This window comes from Centruroides vittatus, unplaced genomic scaffold, assembly GCF_030686945.1.
Source record: "Centruroides vittatus isolate TY-2023 unplaced genomic scaffold, ASM3068694v2 contig_474, whole genome shotgun sequence".
Classification (NCBI taxonomy): Eukaryota; Metazoa; Arthropoda; class Arachnida; order Scorpiones; family Buthidae; genus Centruroides; species Centruroides vittatus.
Window position 1 is genome coordinate 3,439,713 of NW_027122266.1, and position 27,091 is coordinate 3,466,803.

Consider the following 27,091-nt stretch of genomic DNA (forward strand, 5'->3'; position numbering starts at 1 on the left):
ATCCTTAAAAATTTTCATCATTTTGTCAATTTAAATTTATGTAGTTAATGAAATTATAAATATAATTACTTTGAAAGTGGTGTAAGTCCACTTTTCACAAAATAGAAGGAAATGTATCAAAATAAGAGTTTATTTTATAAATACCTACCTGAATCACTGTCTGATTCTAAGGTGACATTATCCATTTTGAATATTATATAATATAAAATGCACACTTGTTATAAAATTAACAATTTTTTAGTAACTTTAGAGGTAATCATACTTATTTACTTCAAGTTAAATGAACAAACAGAACACACTAATAAATTTTATACTCTACAAAAAACGTAAAAAATTCCAGTGAACAAACGAAAATTTGAAAATATAATACTAGCACCTTTATATCATCATGCCAGGCCCATCACATCCAAAAAATTCAATGATATGATGAATCTATGACCTTATATTTCTCCAGTACATCATGACTATGTGAGATCGAGGGAGGTAGGAGGAAGTCGTATCTCCCCTTTCTGGCAACAGGTTGTTGACCTTTCACTTGTCAAGATGGCTAAAGTTACGATTTTGGTCCCGAGAGTCGGGCGAGTGGATAGGAGGTGAGATGGGGTCGACGATAAGGCGAAAGCGATATTCGAGTCAAAGAGGACACCATTTAACAATTAAAACAAGATTTATTGGAATTAACAAAGGACACAAATACAAAAATTGACTAAATTCCCTAATTCGCGTAGGGTTCGAGAGAGAGCTTACAGGTTCAGTTCATACCTCATTATTAGTTTCCTTATAGAGTTAGCACTTTGATATCCAAGAGGTGTAATCGGTATCTGAAAAAGGCACAGTTTTATAAAGTCACAACTGAGCGCGGTGACGCTGGAACTTAAGTCCAGAGCGGTGACAACCTGCAATGACGTTGGTTTGGCAGATGATAAGAGACTCCCTTGAGGGGGGGAAAGAAGGGGCTTTTATAGCTTTAGGCTGGAAAAATTGGTCACGTGATCGAAGGTTGATGGCGATTTGGGTCATAGGTGTTCCCGGGACCAAAAATATATGACAAATTCAGACGTTAACTATAAACTTAAGTTGCAAGATGATCTGTACACAGCTTAAGAACAATGCATAGTTGATAGTTATACGGCCGAGGATGCATATTTTATCGTCCAGGACCTTTTTTAGGCAGGATGTTTATAATAGGGAAATTTTTCAATTTAATATAGGGAACAATTATTATAATTTTACGTTCAGGGGAATTTCCGGATCTCACAACTATTTTCAAAAACTTTCTCATAATGATAAAAATTAAAAATGGCACATATTAATATAAAGTTGTAATTAAAATAATTAAATGGCATTACCTGAATAAATATTGAAATAAAGCCTTTTTATTTTGTTATTTTGACATATTTAATATAAAAAAATTGGTTTTATTCAATTGAAATCCCATATTTAATATTTCATAAATGTATGATTTTCACATTTTGTTGACTTTGAAAGTGGTGCAAGTCCATTTGAAGCCATCAAAAGTATAAATTTCTTTTAACTAATACTTTAAAAACTATTGCATTATAAATTTAAATCAATTTAATATTTAAAAAACGTAAAATGAGTGTATTAACATATACCAATATTTTTCAAACCATTCAAATACAGTACAAACCCTTAAATATCTCCATATAATATAAAATGGACTTACACCACTTTCAAAGAAAATGGCTCATATGTCAAAATACATACTGTTGAGAAAATTGAAAAAAAAAATTTTATTAATTTGCATTGCATGTGGTCATCTTTTGTTTCCATTTGCCAAAACAATGAGCTATTCTGAAGGTTTTGGTATATGGCCAGAATATTGCCTTTGTCAGGATCCAAGAAAAATTAAAGTTTTGGTAACTGACACAAGCTGTTCTCAGAAATTTGACTCTCATAGTTCTTTTTGCATGAAAAAGTTTGCATGTGTCATTTCTGAGTCCTACAGTCACGGCTGTAGTCTTCTTTTTCAATGTCCACATATTGTTTATCACCTGCAACACTTGACAAACTTTTGTAGAACTTCTTATTCTCTGCCTTCTGCTGTAAAGCTGACTATTTCAGCAGTCCACAAGTTTCTTGTTCGGTATAGGTATTGGATCTTTGTAGGCTTGTGGCAATGTCAACTTATTGATCCACTTCCTGCAGCTTCTAATAAGAATATTTTTGTTTGGCCCAGAATGTGTGTCATGAATTTGGCCTCTTCATCTTCAGTGACTTTTATAATCCTTGCAGATTTAAGATTCAACTTTTACTTGATAAATGAGGGATATTTGAATACCTGCAATCAGGAACCATGACACACTTTCCTATTTCTTTCCTTTTGTTGTTTGTGTGGTTAAAACCATGAACTTTTGCTTCTCAAATAATGTCTTCTTTCCTCTTCTTTCTTGGCTGCAAACACCCATCAATATTGGACATCTTCAAATGATGTTGAGGTTACTGTGATTCAGAATTCTTTTTCAATGTAGTTATCCATCTTGTAAGTCAACCTTTATCACAAAAACAGCCGATATCTCTGACAATTACTGTTTTTGTGAATAAATCTTGACATTACCTGCTGACGTGTGGCTTTTGTAAAACCTCAAAATCTTTCATGTGGAATATTTCTGTTGGCATTTACTGTTGTTGTATAATATTTCATATGCAAGTCATCCATCATTAGAATTGCCAGATGCAATAAAAACCGATTTCCAACTAACTTTGACATATGTTGTTTTTCAAAAAAGGCCTCAATTTCATAAATTAATTGTTGTTGTTGTCACTAGTATTTATTTCTTTGGGAAAGTTGTTTGATAAAATAGCTCTAATATAGCTAGATAAGAAAGCCAATGACAACCTATTTCAAATGAAACAGACTGTCATTGGCTTGCTTATTCAGCTGTATTAAAGACATTTTACCTGGCACTGTGCTCAATGTCTACAAAAAGTAATGAAAATAATCTCTAAATTTTTTCAGTTTGATCATTTTCTTTTGAATTTGATAATTCCCTTATCTTGTGTTTTACTTAGAATATTAAGATCAATTAATTTTTTATATATATAATGTATATAAAAATTAAAGTGATTAGAAGTAATTTCCTTTATTAAAAACCACATCACATTTGAAGTGTTATTATATTAATTTATTTTAGTATTAGATCATATTAAATAGATTTATTTGAATATTAAAATTTGCTATTAATATTTATATATAAAATAATATTTAAAATAATATTTCTCTTGCAGCCATATCATATTAACAGTGATAAATATAATGACTTCAAATCAGAAATGAGGAAATTTCAGTTGAATAAAGTGTGGCCTGATCAGCTAGATATTTTAGCAGGCCCGCTTTTGGAGGATGATGATGATTGTTATAGTGAAAATAATTCATCAACTTGTGGATCAGAAATAAATAAGGTAACAGATACCAAAACAAATGGTGAAACAGCTTTAATTTTGAATAGTGCTATGACAGCTGGAATTGTACAGTTTGGGATTGACAGAAAAATGTTTCATATTGATAGTATTGATTATAAAAATGATAAAATACATATATATAACAAAAGTTCTGAGTTGGGAAGGATAATCAAACTATCAAGAGTTGAAGATGATGATGAAGAAATTGATATTGTAACTGTAGATGATGATAATAATATTAAAGACAATTCTCAATCTTGTATGATATTGAAAAGCAATAATAATGAACAAAAACTAATCAGTCAGGAAAGTATAACTTTGCCAATAAATACATTTAACAACAAAACTTCTAATAAAGATGATGTAGAAAATAATAGGATTGATGAAAATGAACAGTCTTTATATGATTCTGAGAAGTGTAATGAAACAGGTAAAAGCCATAGATTTTCATACATTTTATTTTTGAATCTGAATTTATTGTAAATTTTAAAAAATTCTGAACTTCAGTTCTTGTAGCACCAGATTTAAATAGTCTCTTAGAACAGTTTGAAGCTACACAAGGCAAGTTAATATTTTTATTCTTGTTTTATTTAACTGATATAGATTTTGTTATTACTTATAAAAGAAATTATTATTATTATTATATTTGAATAGTTTTATTAAATAATTTAAAAATTTATATTTATATTTTTTCAATATGATTTATTTTTAGAAACAAATGAACATAAAGATGAAGAAAATAAAAATAAAGAGTTTTCTAGGTTTGTATTTTTAATGTATTAAAAGGCAATTTCATTATAATTATCCAATGATCACCTGAATATTTGGGCTGTAATATGGCTATAATCAAATAATTAATACAAATAAATTTGGTACTAGAGGTAAGTGTTAGATGCCATTTCTTATCTAAATTAATAATTATAATTTTAATAATTTAATAAATAATTTAGAACCTCTGGAAGAAAGTAACTGACCTGGGGTGGGGATTGAACACACAGCCTCCGCTTGCCGTGCAGTGCACTACCAATTGTGCCACCCGGACCCCAAGCCAGCCCTCGTTTCCAGAAGTATTTAAATTTTGATATAACCTTTCATGGTTACTAACGGCACTGGCTGGAGATGACTACGTTTGGCCTTTGACATAGGATCGTCTCCAGCCCAGCGCCATTAGTAACCATGGAAGGTTATATCAAAATTTAAATACTTCTGGAAACGAGGGCTGGCTTGGGGTCCGGGTGGCGCAATTGGTAGTGCACCGCACGGCAAGTGGAGGCTGCACGTTCAACCTCCATCCCAGGTTAGTTATTTTCTTCCAGAGGTTCTAAATTATTTATTAAATTATTAAAATTATAATTATTAATTTAGATAAGAGATGGCACCCACCTAACGCTTACAAATAAATTTGGTACTAGAGGTATTAATTATTTGATCATAGCCATATTACAGCCTGAATATTTAGGCGATCATTGGATGATTATATTAACTCATCGAGCTTTGAGATGTGTATTATAGGCAATTTCATTTTTAGAGTAATGGATATATTTAAATTGTTAATAAATCTTACATTTATGTTGAATCTCACAAGAATGAGAAAAAAATTTGAGATAGGCAGGTTTCAAGATATAGAGGTTTCTACACAGTGAACAGTAATAAGTTTGATTGGATGTACAGTAGTTTATTAATATAATAGCAAATACAGTATACACTTGTATTAAATATAAATATAACATTTTTTACATAAGAGAAATAATTTGTTAACGGTTTCTGATGACTAACTTCAATTAATAAAATGCAAACCAAACTTATAGCCAATCAGAGAAAAGCAGCATTAATTGATGCCGTGTACTCTATTGCAAGTGTAAAAAATATTTTAATTTTCTGCTTGAAGATTTCACACACATCTTTAAACTTTTCTGAAGCTTAACCAACAGATTTTATTGTGATATAGTAGATCTGAATAATTGGTATTTAGTTCTTCAAGGAATGCAATAAATTGCCTGTGTTTTAATCCTTTTGATCGAAGGAAATTCACTAATTTCACAACTACGTTCATGACATGGTCGATTTTGAAAATATTTTTGCATAATGCATGATGATGAATAATGCAGTGTATAGGTATAATTTTATGATTTGGATCAATTTCAGAAATTTTGTCTTCACTTCGTTTTATGAGACCAATATTTTTTCCAATCATATTTGGTCATCCATCTGCTGTTACATTCACCAATTTTTTCAAGTCAATATTGTATTTCAAAATACATTTTTCAACCTCTTGAAAAAGATCTCCCTTTGTTGTGCTTTGGTATTAAATGTAACAGGCTTAGTAGAGTTGTTAATTACTACTACTGTCTTTTCATGTCTTGGGCATATAAAAATCATAAATATAATAAAATAAGAAATTGTATGTATCAACATATCAAGAAATTAAAATGTAATATAGGAATACCTTTTCAAGAGTATAGTCATGTTAATTTCATATTTTTGTATTGAATGACGATAAATATTCAACAGTAAATGTTAAATGTTAATGGAAACAGGTATTGCATGTATTTAAAGAATAAATGTATATATCAGTAATTTAAGTTTTATAAGATGTCAGATGTTGGATTAAAACTAAATGAGAGTGTTTGGATTGAATTGGTTGGACAATTTTTGCATTGTGAAGAGAGCAATAAAATTTATAATTGTTATACAGTAGGCTATCTATAAATTGTTTGTAAATTTTTGAAATGTTAATTAAGTAGTAATTTATAAATTATTTGTATTTATAAGTATCATTATATAAAGTTAGTTTGAATTAGAAAGTTATTGTGAATAATGATTTCGTTATAAAGTTTTTTATATAAAATTTTAATGGTAGAAAAAATTTTCAATTATATTGAAATTGAATAAAAGTTGCCAAGATAAAATTCAATTATGATTTTTGAATTATATATCAAATAATAATAGTACAGTATATGAAATTAAATACAGATGATAATTGAAATTATTATATATTTAAATATTATAAATTATTATTTATATTAAGAATGCTAAAAGTTCTTAATCGCAGTCCTTTGAAGGTTTTAATCAAAATTAAATGTTTTTTTGAGATGTTTCATTTCATCTTCAGTTCACAAACTTGTAATAAAAAACAGTTGTCCATTATAGACTTTTTATTCTGACAGGTTGGCTCAACTTGTTTTATGCCTTAAAACATGAATTTTCAGTAATGTACTATCTTCAAACATTCAAATAGTGCAGTTTGAGTGTTTGTAAAACTTTTTATTCAAATCAGTTTATTTTGAAAAATCTGTTTTTTGAGTTGTGATCTGAAGATGAGACAAAACATCTTGAAAACTATTTAATCTTGATAAAAGCTTCAAAGAACTCCTTAACTTTGTGTTCTTAATATTTACAATACTTAATTAATGGAGTCATATAGTTTTTGAACAGATATATATTTAATACTTGTTTATGGCATCGGTTTTCTATTTGCTTTTTATATATCATTTTAATAATAATCTGTTGTTTATTTGAGCAAAATGATTTAGAAACTAATTGTTTTTGTTTTCAGATCAAAAATGTCAGCAGATTGTGAGTTTACTCCAAAAGGTAAAACATGAGTATAATAAATGAATAATTTTGAAATAGTCAGTTCAGTTTATTTTAATGAGTCAATTTTACTTTAAAGACTTATAGAATATTGCACATTAATATAATTTTTAATTGACTTAATAAAAGTTTATATTAGTCTAATTCAACATGATTCTTTATTTCTGTTTAGGAAAATAGATTTATTCTAGTGTAAATGCTTAAAACCATTTTTTCAGATTGTTAAACATTGCTTTAATATGTTCTTTATCAGTTTGCAAATACATTTCTTTTTCAGCTGTGGAAATAGCCAAATCTATATCTATACTTCACTTTACTATCTTATTTATTATACTATATTATATTATCGCTTTACTATTTATATCTGTGCTAAATCTATATCACTTTATATAATTGTTGTATCATTGTCTGTTTTATCTACCCTCTTCACCACATGGTGGGCTTCTTTAAACTTATTATCTCATATATTAGGTTTCAGTTTTGATTTGTGCAGTTTAAGTAGTTGTCTAAATGCTTCATTTATATTGTTCGTTTTTTATAATAATCTTGTTATCAGATGAGACAAGTTTGGGTTGACAATATGGCTAGTACAGTTCTTAATGAAAATGATTTTTATATTCAACTAGAATAAATAAGTGGTAAATAAAATAATTGTTATTAATGTCATTATTGTCGCTTTTACATTTTGAAGTTATATGTAGACTGATAGCCAGCAATAGATTTGAGAAATGATTACAGTGAAACCTCGCTTAATGAGTATTTCGCATAACGATCAAAACAAATTGTAAAATAATGACTTGCTTAACGAGCAATGTTTCGCACAATGAGTGACGACGAAAGGGGAAGTCTTGGATTGTGCACATGCTTCATCAGTCTGTGTGTAGCATTCGTTCTGCTAGCATCTTACTGTCACTTGTGATCACATATTTTTCCAAACTTGTGTTCATGCATGTTACATATAAACATCAATCAACCATAGTCTGTTATATAATAAACACACCAAACAATATGCCAAATTCATGGGGTATGTAAAGGCTATAATTAAATAGTAGAAATTAATTAATTTGACTAGAGGCAGTTATGCTGCAATCTCGTAATAAATTTAATGGCCAATTCCAAATTAAATTTTAGAAATGTCTAAATTAAAAATTAACTATTTATAATTATTAAATTTAATATGAAATGACAGCATAACTGCTTTCCTCTAGTCAAATTAATTAATTTCTAATATTTAATTATAGCCTTTACATACCCCAAGAATTTGGCATATTGTTTGGTGTGTTTATCAGACATATCATCTGTGGTTTTTTTTTTTTTTTTTCTGCAAATTGAATTCCCATATCAGGTTGGTTCATTCTGCACTAGAAGAAATGATGAAGATGATTCACACTTCTTAACAATGTATATTGTGTAATTTTCTTTGAATAAATGTTATACATAAAATATTTATTTTTTTGGCATGGAATGCATTATTGTATTTTACATTAATTTCTATGGGAAAAATTGTTTCACTTAATGAATTTCGCATTATGAGTAAGATTCTTGAACGAATTATTCTTGTTAAGGAAGGTTCCACTGTACTTAGCTTTTATTCACTGTAAAGAACAAACACTAAAATCAACAGTTGGCTTCTAAATAGTTTTTTGAGAGTCATTTTATATATATATATCAAAAGACGTTAACAGAAATTTATCAGCTTTCAAAATACAAGTTTGTATGACTAGTGATATTTAAAATTGGATTGACATACAGAAAAGGAAGGAAAAAAAAAGTGAGGCATATTTATAAATGTTTTTGATAGTTTTCAGAAAGACCACAATGGAGATGAATATATGTGGTACATAAAAAATATTTCATGATTATTAAAGAGGATCTTCAGTTTAGAAAAAGGGAAAACTGTTAGGTGAGGTTGTAATTGCAATTTGATTGATAGATAACCCATACCCCCTATCAAATTGACTTTAAAACACAGATAACCCAAATATTATTTGCAGAAAATTATGGTAAATTTCTTATATTTTGTCATTTTAATATTTATTAATAGTTACATTTTTACTTGCATATGGATTTCTACATTATAATTTATAGCTTACTTAGGATGTAGATTTTATACTACTATTTTATTGATATATCAGATAATTCAGTTTAATAATTTATGAATAATCTTAATACTATTATTATTATTATCAATATCATATTATTTTTCAATTTTTTACAGGTACACTTGCTTCATCTGTTATTGAAAGAATTAAATCATCTATGACTCCAGCACGTGGTACAATCATGATTTCTCATGAGACAGTTTTAAATTCAACTTCACCTCACAAATTAGTTTCAGATTGTTGTACAAAGTTTCAGAATTTGCTTCCTTTGAAAAGAAATATGCCTTCTTCCAGTTCTCCTAATAAAGATTCTGTAAAAAATGCAAAGAAAATAATTTTTTCTAGTGCTGACCATGATTATTGTTCCACTGAAACTTATTATAATAAGATACCAGATTATCTAACAGAATTAAAACCACAGTTTGGAATTAGTTCTAAAATCGAACTGGAAGAAAAAGAAATGGATATTAACATAGATGATCATGAAATGGTGGAAAACAAAAACATTTCTGAAGAATGTGTTGATAATGAAATAATACAGAGCCAAATAAACAAAACAACAAATGTGCCTTTATCTTCAGTAGAGTATTCTGTATCAAAGTTAGTAGAGAATAGCATTGATTCAAATTGCAATGAAATAGAGACTAAGTTTCCATCTGTAAGTAGTAGCAAAGAAAATTTACAGATCATATCTAAGATAGAAAAAACAAAGAATTTCCTTGAAAATTTACCAGATGAATTGGAAAAACAGAATTTTGAAATTTCAAGTTCAAAATTCTCTGATTTTCAATTAAGAAAATATCATTCTAGTAGTGAGAACAATTCTCCAAACAGAAGTCCATTAAATTATGCTCTTCCTAGAAGATCAAGATCAAGATCTCCTTCTAAGCATCTTAAAAAGTTTAGACATAGGTAATTGAAATTTATTTTATTTTATTTTTTTTAATAATTTAGTGAAAAAATAATATTCGTAATCATAAACACTAAATTTGAAATTAATTTAAATAATTGCTTGAGTTCATAATACTTACTTCTGAAACAGAAGAGACTTTAAGAACTTATTAACACATTTATTGTTATTTATTTTTAATAATTAATGTCAGTAATTTTATTATTTGTAATTAAATATGATCATTTACATTATTTTTGTCAACAGCTATGTTAAATTAGAATTACTTTAATAATACAAATATATATGTTTTAAATTAAGTGTTGTACACTAGTCTCATAATTTAGTTTTCTTTTTACTCATCACCTAATTTTGACTTCATCGATTTTTTTAAAAACAATGCAATAATTTTTCAGACACAAAAGTTACTTCAAAAGAGTATTTGCTTTTGCCCTAATTTATTCTCAAGATGAAAAGAATTTAAAAAATAATTAAATAAATAAATTTGAAATGTTTTCAAATAGCATATTTTATTTTACCTTGCTCTTAATGTTTGTTAATTGTGGAGGCAATGTAGGTTAATTAATTTTTTGTTTTATCTAAGACTATTTATTTTAAAAAAGAAATAATGATGATTATATAAATTTAAAGAGTAGAAATGGTTTAAATGTCTTGTTTTTTACTATAAATTTTATTTTTCTGAAATATAAAAATATTTTGAGTATAAAATTTTAATTTCAACCATTAGAAGTTATAAATATATAAATACAGAGTGGTGAATAAAACTAATATTAAAAGTGTATATTGATAGATAAATCATAAAAATTAAATTAGTAAATACATTTATTCAAATTTAAAAATTTTTTCTCTCAAAACTAACATGGTGAGACAAAACCTCTGGACTGTTTTTAAAGCATTATGTTTTATCAAAAAACTGAAGTAACTGTTAAATGTTATATATCATTTTAAAAGAAATTTTATTTACAATAGTGTAGAATTAATGAACAGACGTAAGGCCCATGATTGGTGTTGTGCCATAAGTTTTTTTTGATAGACTTGGAACTCCTTTATATGGCCTTTGTGTCAATTTTTTAAAGTGAAAGTTTGATTTTTTTGGATCAGTTGTGTGGTATTTTTTGATCACCAACTTTTCTCATAGACTCATGTACTATTTGTGCCAAATATCCAAAGAAATTCTCAATTGGCCAGCATTGTGGCAGATTTGATAGAAAATGTTTTTTGAGTACTAAAGGAATGTTTTTGGCTTTGAGGAACTACATGATTGAATTTGCAAGTGAGATGAAGCTTTGTCAGGCCAAAAGATGAAATCATCATTTTGATAATGTTTGTTAAGAAAACTGATTAGAATTTTCTTTAAACATTTGTTTTGGTTTATGTCAGCATCAATTGCAAGGGATCCCTTCTTAAAAAATGGCTTTGAAACACATAGATGAAATGACAATGTACAGCATGACTTTTGCTTCACGTTTATTCTTAAATTTGTATTTCATTTCAGGAAGTGCTTGATTTTCATTGCTTTCATAGTAAATTTCATTTCCTGGCATTTGTGTGCCAGAGAGAGAAAAATATTTCTCACATTCAAAATGAATGTTTTCTTTCCCGAATTTCTTACAAGTCATCTGCATTGTGTCAGATTTCAGAAATTTTTTTCAGTACTGTATTCTGAGGATTACTACTTCCTTTTCTTTATGCCCATTTTCTTAAGTGTCTACCTACATAATTATGTTCAGTAACAATTGTAGAAATATTTTATAGTTCAATAAACTATGTCATATTTCTAGAGGACAATATGACATATAACTTTAGTTTTATTAGTGATCCAATTTTTTCATATTGTTTAAATTTAACTTCTATAGTACTTCTATTTATTGTTATGTCAAGTTCTGTTTCAAATTGAATATGTTTCAAAACTGCAAAAATTAATTAATTTTTAATTCATTTATTTTTTTCTGAGTTGAATACTAGTAAAATCCACATATATCATACTATAAAGACTATGCCTGGTAAAGTAGCTAGTTTATTATCTATTGTATTCATACAGATTTCTGCAAGTTTGGATCCTATCACAAAACCATTGTGCTGCCTTTTTTGTGGAAATAACTTTTATCTGTTTTAAAATAATTATTGAAATATATTAATGTAACTAGTTTTTGGATACAGCCTTGTATATCCAGTGTTTATAAGCTTTTTCCATCATTTTCCATTTTATACTGGGATGCATTGAAATTACATTTAAGTTTAACAATTTAGGTCCAGAATTTATTGTTTCACCTTCAGTGGTAGTTTCAAGGACAGTGATAGAAATAAAATACTGTATTTCATTGCAAATAGAAATTCAATGGCAATTGGTAATTTTAAAATTTATTGACGCGAGTGCTTTTAAAATTTGGAGGACCAAAAAAAGTGCAATATATCTGAATCCACAATATAACGAGTGGCTACTGTATTACAGTATATACAGAAATTTTAAAAATGTATTTAACCATAACAGAATAAAAAGAAAAAAAAAAAACTTGTGCTGTTATTTTGCTGAGTTTTCCTTCTGTGTTTTCACTTTGTTTTGTCACTATTGCACTCACTTTTTACTCACTTTTCTCACTTTTTTTGGGGGAAAAATGGCACTCTGAGACCTGAATGTGTAAAATAATGGAAAATGGCTAATGGTCTTAAACTTTTGCAAATGACTGTTCTATGAGAGAAATTCAATTGGAAGCTTTTTCGGAAAGAAGTCTTCTTTCCAGTTTACAGGAAAATCTGGAATTTGAGTATAAATTGATCCGAATGCCTCTCCAATGGAAATTTATTCATTATTTTTGGATAATGAAGTAATTGAAATAATTGTTTATGAAACAAATAGATATACAGATCAATATATTAGACTCAAATGAAACCAAAATCAATATATCTTAAATGGAAACCTCTTTGTTGGTGAAATAAGGAAATTTCTTGAATTTTATTGTGAATGGGTCTTAATAAAAGAAGTTCAGTTTCATCATACTGGTCAATGATCTGTCTATTTCTTTTGATATTGTAGTTTTGGTTAATTGCTTATCTGTATTTGTGTAATTATTCAAAAAAAAAAATTTATTGCTATTATTATTTTTGTTTCATATTAATTTTTAATATGCAAAATTTAATTATTATTCAATGCCAAAAACATTTTTTGAACTTAAACACAGGTTCTACATAATTTAAAACTCATAGAATAATACATTAAATGTATTGCATGACAGCATTACTTTAGCAGACTTTAAAAAGCATGACAGAAATTGCAGACATGTTACACAGAATTTCCTTAAATCATATTATATATTACACTTATGTTATAAACGGCCCCTTCAGAAGTGTTACTGTATGACATATATGTAGTAAATGGTAGTCAATGTGTTAATTGAAATGTTTAGGCTCTGCTGCTTTGCTCTACCACTTTAAGATCACACAGTCCAAATATTCATGTATAAGTTTTCTTACTTTCTTAGCATTCATTCTTGATTCATCGAATGCTTTTTGTATTTTCTTGCAGTCTTTTCAGATTGTGCATATAATTGAGTTGCTCAGATCCTTACAAACTAAACTTTTTTTACACCTCCTTCAATTTGTTTTATGATGAAAATTTGTCTTCAATGGAGAGATTTTTAGACTTTGCCATTTTTTAACACTTTACTGAACACTATACTGCCTACTGTATACTGTAACAAACATTTGCAGAAATGACTATTTATTAAAGGAAGAAAATGGTAACTTCCTTGAATGAATCCTTCACTGAGTTATCAGCAATAGAAACACTCCAATGGATCCTATATGTTTCACAGTAACATGTTTATTGATTAGCAAGACTGTGCCTATGCATTTTTTTATCAAAAAGTTTTTCTGCTGAAATTAAATTAATACAATACTACAAAACTGATAAGAAAAACTGATAATATACAATGTGCTATTAAATTCAGGAATGGAGAGTCTGGAAAAATACATGACTTCCAAGTTGTTTTTAAAATTCAATTCCGACTCCCTACTCCCATGAAAAGATTTGACTCCTGATTGCAACTCTCCGTCCCAGGGATGGAGAGTTGGCAGAAAAATACATGTCTGAAGTCTGTATTTTTTAAAATGGATCAACTTCTGACTCTCATAAAAAGATTTGACTCCCTGACTCCGACTCTCTATCCCTGGTTAAATTCTTAAAAACAGGCTAAAATATCAATCTAAATGTTGAAAAATCGGAAAATTTTGTTATAACTGAGTTTTGATATCATCATATCAGTAAAATGTAATGTAATGTGTAGGGCTCTAGCCAGACCATCAGTATATTGTCGTTATAGCTGGGTTGTCATTATCATTGGTGCTGTTATATCCAAGTTTGACTGTTTTTATATTAGTGTAAACTAAATTGAGTACATGGAATATATTAAGAAAAAAGTTTAAAATCTGTATATAATTAACTTTCAATAAATGAGAAAATTAGTATTTCAATAGCAATAATTTTAAAAATAAATGTATAATTGACTTATTAGGAAAAAAATTGATGTTAGACAAACTGTGAATTTGTTATCTAACAACCAATTTGTTTTCAATAGTTAACACTTTAGTTTTGTAATATAATACAACTTGAACCATCTTCAATTAATAAAAACATACTAACTTTGTCAACTCCATTTTAAAATCAATATAAACTCTCTGATTATAGCATAAGAAGTATGTGAAAAGCTATTAAGTTTTATATAAAGTCTTATTAATTTGATTTTGCCAAACATCAAAGTTTTGCCTTTACTATTTAAAGAATATCTTATCTAAGTTGCTGTATTCAATTTAAGCACTTTATTTTTTATCATACAATCATTAAAGTTTTTAATTCCCATTCTATCATCATTTTATATTATTAAAAATATTTATCATCATCATTAATATTAAAAGTTGAAATTAAAAAATAGGTCTCTGTAATTACTTTTTGAAAAATATACTTTTATGTTTGTTATCAGTAACACTTTTTCCTTAAATTTAGCTTTGATTTAATACTTATCAAATATTTATTAATTTTGTTTTGCAGAGAAAGAACTGTAGACATTCAATCTTTTCCATATCATGAAAAATCTAAAGAAAAAATAAAACAATTAGTAAGTAGTGTTTAAAAAATAATTAAATATATAAAAGTTTATTTTGTTTAAATGTTAGTAAAATAATTTGAGACATAAAAATATTTTAAAAATTTGAAAAGAAATATTTCTGATATACAGTCAAACCTGTTTTTATGCGGGGGATAGGGACCGCATTAAAAAAAACGCATTAAAAAAAATCTCACGAAACTTCACGAATGGCTGTAAATAATAGTTTTCGCAACACAATTAAAAAAATAATTTTTTTATGCGGTCAACAGGGACCGCATAAAAAAAGTCTCACATAGAAAATAACTCAAAACCGTACGAAATAGAATTTATTGACAACAGATGTCAGCACTTGACTGCATCGTCTGGTCTATCGTCTGTTTTACATATTTTTGTCCAGGTGGTGTTTTGTTGACTTAAAAAGTAAATTATTTCATTTTTCGCATATTCATGCAATAATATTACTATACTAAGTGCATTTATGCTATAATAAGTTTATTTAGCTATAATAAGTCAACGTAAGACATGACGAATCGCACGAGACTAGTCGCCAACTATACCGCACAAATTAAAAATTCGCATTAAAAAAATCGCACAAATAAAAATCGCACATAAAAAGAGCGCATAAAAACAGGTTTGACTGTATATTTTTTAATTCTTTTATTTGGATCTTTATATTTTTTATGTTAAATTTCAAAATCAATGTTTTTATTATAACAATATGACAAACATATAATAAAGTAGAATATAAACAATATATGAAAGCATGTAATAGTAAAAAGTGATTTATTAGTATTGAGCCATACCTGTGACAGTAAAAAGGAATAGTCCATCCAGAAACAATAATAATAAAATGACAAATATATTCAAAATATTAAAATAAGAGAATTAAAGATCTTTATGTTGAATGAATATCTGAAAAAAATGTTGAATAAATGGATGAAAGATTATGAAGAAAAGTAGTAATAAAACAAAAAATGGACAAATGATTACAAAAAAAGAAAATAAATAGTAAATAATTTATCATAAAGGTTTATTTGAAAAAATAAAAAACTAGTAAAATATTTTAATATAACAATTATCCCAGAAGGAAAACATAGACTAGAACAAAAAATTAATATGAAAGGTAAAAAAATCAATAGATGAATTATTAAAAAAGAAAAATTTAGTTTATCCCTTGTACATGTCGAGACGTATTATTACACTGGTAAAACCAGAAGAACTTTGCAACAAGATTAAAGAAGTTTGGCTAAAATGCAAAATTTCAGCAATAGCAGAACATTGTAATAATAATAATAATTGTGATATTGATGAAGAAAATATGAAGATATGTTTAAATGTAAGATTAAAGAACACATACAAATACTGAATACTAAGAAAAAATAAATTTAAATAGGGTATAGAGTTCAATACCATCTGATAAGAATATTTAATAATTGGTAATAGAATGGATAAGTGCTTCTCAAGTCAATGAAAGAAAGAGAATGATTATAAAGATTTATCTATCAACAATTTTAATTAAGTGAATGTTTTAATTATATTATAATTTAAATACACTGGGAAACTGAAGAAGAATGTTTTAATAACTTTGGAGAAACATTCAAAATGCATTTTTTATTAACCAGATGGCTTTAACATGGATTACATGGATAATTTTAACCAAGAAAACTTGTTTGTTTTTTAAATAGAAGATTTCTGCTTTATTAAAACATTTTTAATAAATAAACTCAAGTATAATTGAGTGTAATATTAACTAAAATTACATAAATCTTGGTTGTACTGTATTAATGATGAAATATAAGTATAAATATTGTAAATTTACAAAAAATATATAATAAATAAATTTAAATTTACTATATATATATATATGTATTATCTACTATATAAAACTGAAAAATTGGGCGCACTCTCTCTGTGACAATATGCCAAAAACGGCCACTAGGGGTGCCCCTAGCTATTATTTAAATTAATTTAAATTAACAATATAAGTTATTTTATATTTTTACAGTATAATACTCAGTATATTATTATTTTTATTTGTAATTTAGTATGCCCCGATGCCTGAATCGGGCCATATATATAAAAGACTGCAAGAAAAAGTCTCATGCCATTTCTCATACCTCAGGAAATAACAGTCTTATAGTGGAGTTGACCTTTATTTAGAGGCTACTTATCAGCCTCAATATGTAAAACATTATAAAAATTCCCTCTTTTAATAATACAAATAAAAAATTAATTTACATTGGATAGAATTGCCAGAACAATAATTCTGTAGACACAAAAAAAATTGTATTGTAAAATCTTTTATATTGAACTTAATTGAACTTAAAAAAATTTTTGTGAATTTACATCATTAAGTTCAATATAAAAGATTTTACAATACAATTTTTTTGTGTCTACACAATTATCATTCTGGCAATTTTATCAAATATAAATATTGTAGTTTTGAAGAATATTAGAGAAGCAAAATTAATATTAGCTGTAAAATTATTAACATTATTTCTTAATCAGTTTGGATAAGCTCATTTTATTTATGTTAATATATCTACAATTGAAAAAATGCCTTAAAATGATTTATATTTGTAGGAGGAGCGTAGAGTTGTTTATGTAGGAAATATTCCAAAGGAAACAACACGCACACAATTACTTGAACGTTTTGGTAAATTTGGACCTATACAAGAAATTACATTGCATTTTAAGGAGCATGGGTAAAATTTTGTTTTTTACTTTTTTTTTAAATTATTTATTTGTTATTTATTGTAAAATTTTTAAAACATTAATTTTTAATTTATAGGGAAAATTATGGATTCATTACTTTTCATAACAGAACTGATGCATATAAAGCTATAGATTGTAAGTAAATTTATTAATGAAACAGTACTCTTTATAGTATTATAAGTAATTATAGTAGACTCTTCCTAATCTGGCCATTCCTTGCACAAAGAGTGCCAGATTACTGATTATGTATAGTCCTAAAGCCTGCCTAAAGGCAATGAATGATGTCTATTCTCTTTCAATACATATTCTTTTTGGAGACAGGTGGACAAATAAAATGGTGCACCAAAGTGCAATATTGTACACAGAAATGAAACTGACTAAACAGGAAAGTAGGATAAATTACAACTAACATTTTCATAAAAATAAAGTGCATGGGCAATCATAGTGGACGGGTATGGTGGATAATTGAAATACTGGATTAGTGAGTGTCTAAAAATGACATCATCCAAAAGGCATTCAAAGCTTTTTAAGTTTTTCATCTTCAGCTGTGCAATGTTTCAAACAAAAGTAATGTTCAAATAATGACAACAACTAAAAGTTGTGTGTTTAGATGCTGTTGTTATTGAACATTGCTTTTGTTTGGAACATTGTGCAGCTAAAGATGTTATAATTACTTTAAAATGTTTTGACTGTTTAAAAATAAAAAACTTGTTTTAATAAATATCTATACATTCTTAAAATAGTTTGTCAAATATTATCAAAAATTCAGATTTTATGCATATAATTTAAATAAATAAAATAATTTTTTATAAATTAGTCATTTAATCATTCTTAATAAGATGCTTGAAACTTATATTCTAGTTTTTATACTTATTAACTTTTATAGTTTGAATTCTTATTTTTATAAATGAAGTAATTACTGCAATAATAATGATAAAGATTAAGGATATTAATTATTAAGCAGTATTATTCTATAGTGCACATATTTTTATTATATATTTATAAATTAAATAAAAAACTGATTTGGAAATTTACTAATAAGATATATTCTATTCATATTTCTCTGATGTATGATATCAAATTGATAACTAAAATTTTATTTTAATCTGTAATCAACAAATTTAAATTTCAATAGTGAAGATATTGAATATGAAAAAACTTCTAGATTATATTTTTTTAGTACAGTAGAACTTAGGTAATTTGAGCTGAAGGACTGCAAAATAATTTGAATTATTCAAAATTTTGAATATTGGCATTAAAAATATGAGTTAATGTTATCTATGGTAGCAAACATGGCGGCTCGTCTCTGAAACAGTGGGGATGCACGTTCTAACCTAACCTATTCTAATAAATTACCATAATTATTGCCAACCAAATTATTAGAATAGGTTAGGTTAGAACTGCATCCCCACTGTTTTAGAGACAAGCCGCCATATTTGCTACCATAGGTGACATTAACCAAAATATGTAAATAAAACATAAATTATTTGTTAATTTACTGTTTATTACAGTATTCATTACAGTTACATTACAGCTTTTAATGTTATATACAGTACTTTTGTCAGTTACATTTTTTTTTAAGAGTGAAATTTTGAATGGTTGTTGATTTTGTACTGAGAATGAGAGGGTTTGGACAGAGACATGATGACAGCAAAATACAGTACAGTATGTGTATGTATGTATATAGAAAATTACATCATACACTCACATAGTTTAATACACAATTAAATCACTCATAAATCCAATTGCTAATGCTATTAATGTTGCCAGTATTTTAAAAACTGAATCACAGAAAATTGTAGTAAAAATTGCTTAATTTATTTAGTTACTTCAAAAATAGTACTGTTATTGGAATATTTTAATTAATAGAACAGATTGTCAATTTAAACATATGGAAAATAATTTTTTGTTTTTTTAACTCAGGCTATCCTGTTTCATCATTAAACACCTTTGGCTACTGAGACAAATTTATTTGCTTATACACTAATGCATAGGCTGTCTTCAGGTGACTGATTTTTGAAATATCAGTTAAAAACTGTTTCAAAATAGAATACTATAAATATAGAATAATAGAACATTTAATTTTAAATATTTGAATGTAAGTATAGCATTTTAATAATTTCAACATAAATTCTAATGTAAAAGTAACATAAAAATTAAAAATTCTAAAAATAACATTAATGTCTAACATGAAGTGAAGTAAAATAATATAAATATAAAAGTAGAACTAGAATTGTAAATTTTAAGTACAAAAATATATATTAGCATAAAAATGTTTAGATCACCACACCAACATATTTTCCATTAAAACAAGAAATAACTACTGTCCTTATTATCCATACAAGCACTTTTGACATTTTTATCAATGCCATCTTCAGGCAAAGAACATAACTTTGAACCATTAAAATTTTAAAAAAGAGAAACAACAAATATTTGAAAACGGAATATGTATTTTTGAATACAATGTTAAATATTCAAATTTTTTCTAAGTAAGTTTAAATCAACACAGGCATGAGAACAGCATGGGCATAGATATAATTAGTATGAAATAACAAAAAAATTACTTAAAATAATAAGACGTTTACATGCTGTTAGTAAATTCAGAATTATGGCAAATAGATAATACTTTGACAACATAATTTATTTCATTACATTTTTAGGAAGTCTTGACAGATGTTTGATTTTCACCCCCCCTACAATAACATATCATAAAAACAAATAACATCCCATAAAAAACAAACAAATTTTAAAAAAAGAAAGAATGTTAAATGCTCAAGTTTTTAAAAAGTGATATCCAAATTCTTGGAAGATCCAACATAGATTTATTACATGGTTCCATTCTTTCAATAAATAACACCTTTGAGATAAAAGTAACTTTTTTGTCAACACATTGCATTAGCAGTAAAGTCTCATTTCATTTTGGCACACAATTCCTTTCCGCCACACTCCTAGAAAGTTCTGTAGTACACTTGTTACGGGTATTGTTCTGGAAAATAATATCTCTATCATTGCAGAGGAGCTTGTGCAAGGTTATTTTACCTTAGAATCTTCAGCTTGTAACATCTGAGATGGTACTGTATTGTAAAGACCCTTTTACATCCAGTACTATCCCAGATGTTAAAACTGAAGGCTTTGTGGTAAAATGGGAACAATAAAATGAGGCAGAGATAGTTAAGAGTTTATACTCCCCAACATTGGTGCTGAATGCTGAAAAAATTGAAATATATGAACAGGTTGGAGAATAAATATATTAATGCAAGAGATGCAGTTAGTTTACCATCAGAATGGAAAAGTTCATTGTAAAAAAGCTTCTTTTTTACAGAAACTCCTAGTTACCATATTTGTTAATACATATGTTTGTACTTAAAATTTACAATTCTAGTTCTGTTTTTATGTTTATATTATTTTATTTCACTTTCATGTTAGAATTTATATTGGAATTAAGCTTATATTCAAATATTTAAAATTAAATGTTCTATTATTCTGTATTTATGGTATTCTATTTTGGAACAGTTTGTAACTGATATTCAAAAAATCAGTAACTTGAGGGCAGCCTATGCATTATGTTGAAAACACTAGTTTATAAACAAATAAATATGTTTCAGCAGCCAAAGGTGTTTACGGATGAAATATTCTTTATGCTGTATATGGGTTTGTTTGTCAGACTTTCCTATTTAGAAAAGAATCATGAAAATGATAAATTTTTATTAGAAATGTAACTGTTTTCATTTATGTTACTTTCAGTTAATTTTTCCTGATTCAAAACTTTTTTAAATATAAAATTTCATTCTATATAAATAGATTTTTTAAAAATGTTTTAATTAAAATATTTTTATTTTATATACTTCTATAGGTGGTAATGATGATTACAGTCTTCCAAAATTACATCTTAGTTTTGGTGGACGAAGACAATTTTGTAAATCAAGATATTCAGACTTAGGTACGTTATGTGATAATAGAAATTAGAAATTTGGATGTAATTTCTATAAAAACTAGTTTACCGATAACCAAATCCTGGAACATTATAGCATATTTCAAATTTAAAATATGCTCTGGTACAACACTAATTTATATACAAAAATGCTCCATATAATATATTATCCTATTTATTACCTGCCAATGTACAGAGGTTAAAAATCGACACACTAGTGTAATAAGTAAATGTGATTTACATTTTTTTAAAACTGGTTGCAATAACTCACTATATACAATTTTAATTTGTCTGTTGTAAGTGAAGTTTCATTACTTCTAAGTACAGCCTTGAATTGCAAAAGTAAGTATTATACATTATGTAACACCACTGGTGCAAACTTAAACACTAATCTCACTGAGATTAAAAGCATAATCAATGTCTGCCTTGTTGCAGAGAATTTGACTGATATGGAGGATCTGTTACCATCTCTTATTCTCTCTAAAATATTTTCTAATTTTTCTTTGATGTGCACTTAGCAATAATTTCTTGAGCAGCACTAAGTTTCATCTTGAATCTCTTAAACATATGCATTCAGAGAGAGAAAATCTCTCCTCCAACTTTTTCATGATTTGCACAATGAATGAAAAATTGATTTTTATATAAGCTAACTCAACTGAAAGCTAGAAATAACTTTCTTTGCTTTCTCAAAATTATCTGTATAGTATTTATCTGTGATATCCATGTACCCTACCTTGTCAATATTGGTTTGGAAGGAAGGGCTATGTTGGGGTCTAGGCATTAAAATTCCTGTCTTCTTAATGGTAGCTTTACAGATACCTTTTTCATACTAGAAATGATTGATTTACAGATTCAGAGCCTTTGAATTTTTTCACAGATGTGATAAAGACCATAATTTACAGAGGTGAGATGGATCATCTTTGGATAAAATAAATCTCCAAAGCATGACCAGTTTTAACTGTATATGATGCTGCATTAGATGCAAAGAGGAGTAGCTTATCTTATACTGTATACCATCTTAAACTGTATGGCTCAAAATTTGCACTGAGTTATTTAAAATCTTGGCAATTTTAAAGTGATTTGTCTGTTCCAGAGAAGCATCATTCAAAAGCAGTGTGTCTTATTACTGTTGCTTTATTCTGGAATGCAGAATCAAGAGCTCTGACAATAACACTGACAAAATATCTTCCTAAGAGATCCCATTGTCTTATCAGAATTTATCCAGATAAACTTTCTGGCTAACTTTTTTCAAATTGATAAATTGTTCTTCTTGTACATCCCTGGTAAATGATTATTTTTAGGCTGGATTTATCTGACACCTTTTCTTTGCAGTACTTTTAAAAAAACGTTTTTTAGTTTTTCATTTTTTAGCTTATTATATGCTACATCAGCATCTGTAAAAGCATTATATAAATCAGCATTAAAGTGATTTCTCATGTTATGTTGTATGTTTGTTCATTAAAAGAACCTATTTTCCTTTTTTACTTGAATTTATGGTAGTAATATGACTTGAGGTTTCTTTTGTTATGTTGGGTCATCTGAGATCCCTTCACAAACTATACCCTTATTATATTGTTTACATTACAGTATCTTTCTGTCAATTTGAAAAGTTTTTTCACCAAATTCCTTTACAAATTCATTAAACTTGACAACCAGACTGTTTTTAACTTTAAGCATTTTACTCTTTCCTTCCAACCTCCTTTGTTTACTTTTGTTACTGAACTAACTTGTTCATTTAGAGTTATAAACTCAATAATTTCCATTGGATAATTATATGGTATGAGCAATTAACTTAAGATGCACTGTGAAGATCTCTGTCAGAAATGTATGACAATTATTTCACTCTTCTGCCAATGAGTGTAGAGGGAGTTCTTTTTGAAGGAAGTATTGATATGAGTATAAAATTTCAAATCAGATGAATTTAATTAAAATCAAAGAAATCATTTTTAAGAATTGGATTTATTAAAATTATAGTCAAATTCTTAATTAAATTTGATATTTAGGAATTCATTTATTGATCTATTTAAAAAAAAAAGCATTATTTCTCTAAATTATTTTTAGTAACAGAACTATGAAAAATCATTATAATTTACATAGAATAGTTTATTTGAAAATGTTAAAATATTTTGGAAATTTGTATTTTATTGTAAGAAATCCACACATTTTAAAAATATTTTAATTTATTTATAGATTCTCAGTTCACTATTGGAGAAGAACAATTTACAAATCAGGATCACAGTAACATGGATTTTGATTCTTTGCTTAAAGTAGTTAAAGCTCAACAAAATTCCAAATTTTCAACAACAAACAGATAACTAGATGAAAACTTTAATAAAAATAATTATGTATATTAATAAAAAGAATGAGTACTATGTGGATAATTATTTTTTCATTTAAACAATGAAATTACACACAAAATATTGTGTTTACATTTTGTACAATCCCAAATGTAAAGAACACATTTCCAGAATTTTGTATCAACATATATATATGAATATGTTTAATATTTCCTAAAAATAATTGTGATATAATTTATTTAATTATTGTATAAATTGTTTCATTTGCATTTAGCAATGCCAAATATTAAAATCATCATTAATAATTTTATTAAAATTCTTGAGTATTTATGTATATTTTTGTATATAGATTTATAAATGAACTTAATATAACATGTTCAAAACAATAGTATTTGTTATCATTTATGCAATGTTATCAAGGTTAACAATGATATTTTAAACCAAAAAATTTAAATGGTTTAATAATTTTGCATGTAAAAATTCAAAAGTTTTGTTATAGAGCATAAATATTTTATTTGACAATATCTGAGTGTATTTGAGATATTAAAATCTTATAAATAAATTTAATATAAAACACTGAGCTGTAATGTTTACATCTACAATTTTATTCAAACATTAAGCTTTTTGAAAATACTGTTTTCTCTATTCTGATTACTATTGAATATATCTTGTTTTATGCTTCATTTACATACAGGGTGGGCCAACGAAAACGAAACGGCAGAGTGTTCGTGTTCGTCCAAGCAAATCGCTCGGACAGGTCGATTTTATTCTCGAGGGGACATCTTTTGCAATAAAGTTTTTGCGATTCTGAATACAACAGACAACAAAAATTTTAAAAACTCATTTATTTTGTATTATCTAAACAAACATTTATTTCGAAAAAAAAATGTTTGTTTAGTTAATATTCAGATTCGTAAAAACTTTATTGCATAAGATGTCCCCTCGAAAATAAAATCGACCTGTCCGAGCGATTTGCTTGGACAAACACGAACACACTGCCGTTTCGTTTTCGTTGGCCCACCCTGTATATGTAATTATCAAATATTTGAAAAACAAACTTTCTATGAAAGTTTTATTAAATATAAAGTGTTTATAAGAATTTTTTTTACCTTTGATAATAGATTCAATTATACTTATAATCCAGAATTCTTAGAATTAAAATATTATTTATTTAATCTTAATATCTTTACTCATTTAAAATAGATGTGAATTCCTTTGTCACTAATAATATAGCTTTAAAGATGAATGAATTGAAATTTAGATGATGATAGAAAGTATTATTTGTTTCTAAAGTTTAGAATAAATACAATAATAATGTAAATTATTTATTAGTTTACTGTTAAATTTGGCAATATAATTTTATAATGGTTTTGTCTTTAAACTGTATATTTCTTGCTATTTAAAAAAAAGTAATTTTTTTTTAAAGAGCAAATAATATAAATATTAATTTTTAATATAGTATTTGGTGAATCTTAAATTATTGACTTTTATTTTGTAATTGTTACTAGAAAATGAAATAATGGCAGAAATTTAATAAATTAGATATTTTTTACATTCCATTTACTTTTTAAGAATCTGTTTTTGACTAAACTGAAATTATAAACTGTACATTTAATACTTTAATACAAAACTTATGTATGTGTATGACTTCATCTGTAGAATAATAATGAGTGAATTATTTTAACATTGAAAGTTTTCAAATAATAAGTATGAATAATTAGAAAGTTTATTAAAAACTTTTTTATTGAACTGATTATAATTGACATAAATTCTTATCAAATCTTATGAAGAAATTCAAAGTAGAATAATAACACAATACTTTAGGGAAATATTCTATAATACATAAATGCTCTTATTTGACCAAAGATTGGATAAAATTGACTTTAATTTCATTATTATCTAAATAAAATTTCTTTCTTTTAACGCTGAATTAATATAGTGTAAAATATTATTTATTAGAGCAAATAATATATAAGTTCCAATTATACATAAGGGATCTCTGTATAAAGTTTTTTTTTTTGTAAAATAAATCTGTACCTACAGTTAAATCATATCATTTAGATCAGATAAATGAAAATTAAAAGAAAAGTGTGATCTTAGATTTGTATTGTAAATGAATTTGATTCTTATCAAAGTATATTTAATTCTAGTCAAATTACATTAACATCTCTTTTTTGCTTGAATATTGTCATTTATTTTCATAAACCAACAGAATATAATAATAAGAGAACTTTGATTGATATAGTGGTCAATGTATTAGAAGAATGTCCATATAAAATAACTTAAAACTTTTAATACAATACAAATGCATTACAGATTACAATTAAAAATTTTTGAATTTAAATATTTAAAATCTTATGAGTATTAAAGGCTATTTTAAATGTTCAAATTTTACATTTGAAAGAAAAAAATTATATATAGTTTTTTTTTCCCTTTTAAATGCTTGTATTAAATAACAATTTACTGTTACAAATTTACTATATTTGTTAACTGTTTAATTAGATATCATTGTGTCTACTGAAAGAAGTGATATCAAATTAGTTAAAGTTAAACAGGATTAATATTAGAACTGATAGGAATTTTTTTTTTCTCAACAAAACACAAGTGAATTTAATAAATTTCCTGTTTATTTTGAAATTGTGTATTATGGTTAATAAAATTTGAAAATATTAAACTGGATATAAAATTTTTAAGACTAGATATATTTTCAATTAATATAAGAATATTTGATTTTGATAGTTTGTACATTGTTTCTAGAAGCTGAAATTTTCATTAAATTTGATATATATATATATATATATATATATATATATATATATAAATTTCTCATTGTTTAATAAATTGCTATTGAAATAAACTTTTTCAAATCATATATATTCAAAATAAAGTTATTACACAGTATTGGAAAATATTCTACAATATATAAATGCCAAAGATTTGACCAAAACATTAGTTAATAATGAAATTAAAGTTAATTATATCTAAAAATAAAATAACTGCTTCTTTCAATACTTAAT

The 27,091-nt window shown here is 26.3% G+C and overlaps 1 protein-coding gene across 1 annotated transcript in view; it reads left to right on the forward strand.

The window, feature by feature from the left end:
• Nucleotides 1-24,696, forward strand: part of srl (spargel) — a 42,191-nt gene extending 17,495 nt beyond the window's left edge. Inside the window, exons 4-13 of the mRNA XM_067273258.1 lie at nt 3,250-3,853; nt 3,931-3,984; nt 4,136-4,184; nt 6,980-7,017; nt 9,236-10,031; nt 15,074-15,140; nt 17,715-17,836; nt 17,923-17,981; nt 21,700-21,786; nt 23,968-24,696. Coding sequence (XP_067129359.1) covers nt 3,250-3,853; nt 3,931-3,984; nt 4,136-4,184; nt 6,980-7,017; nt 9,236-10,031; nt 15,074-15,140; nt 17,715-17,836; nt 17,923-17,981; nt 21,700-21,786; nt 23,968-24,092 — 2,001 coding nt within the window. The 3' untranslated portion in view covers nt 24,093-24,696. The remainder of the gene's footprint in view (nt 1-3,249; nt 3,854-3,930; nt 3,985-4,135; nt 4,185-6,979; nt 7,018-9,235; nt 10,032-15,073; nt 15,141-17,714; nt 17,837-17,922; nt 17,982-21,699; nt 21,787-23,967) is intronic.
• Nucleotides 24,697-27,091: the final 2,395 nt, after the last annotated feature.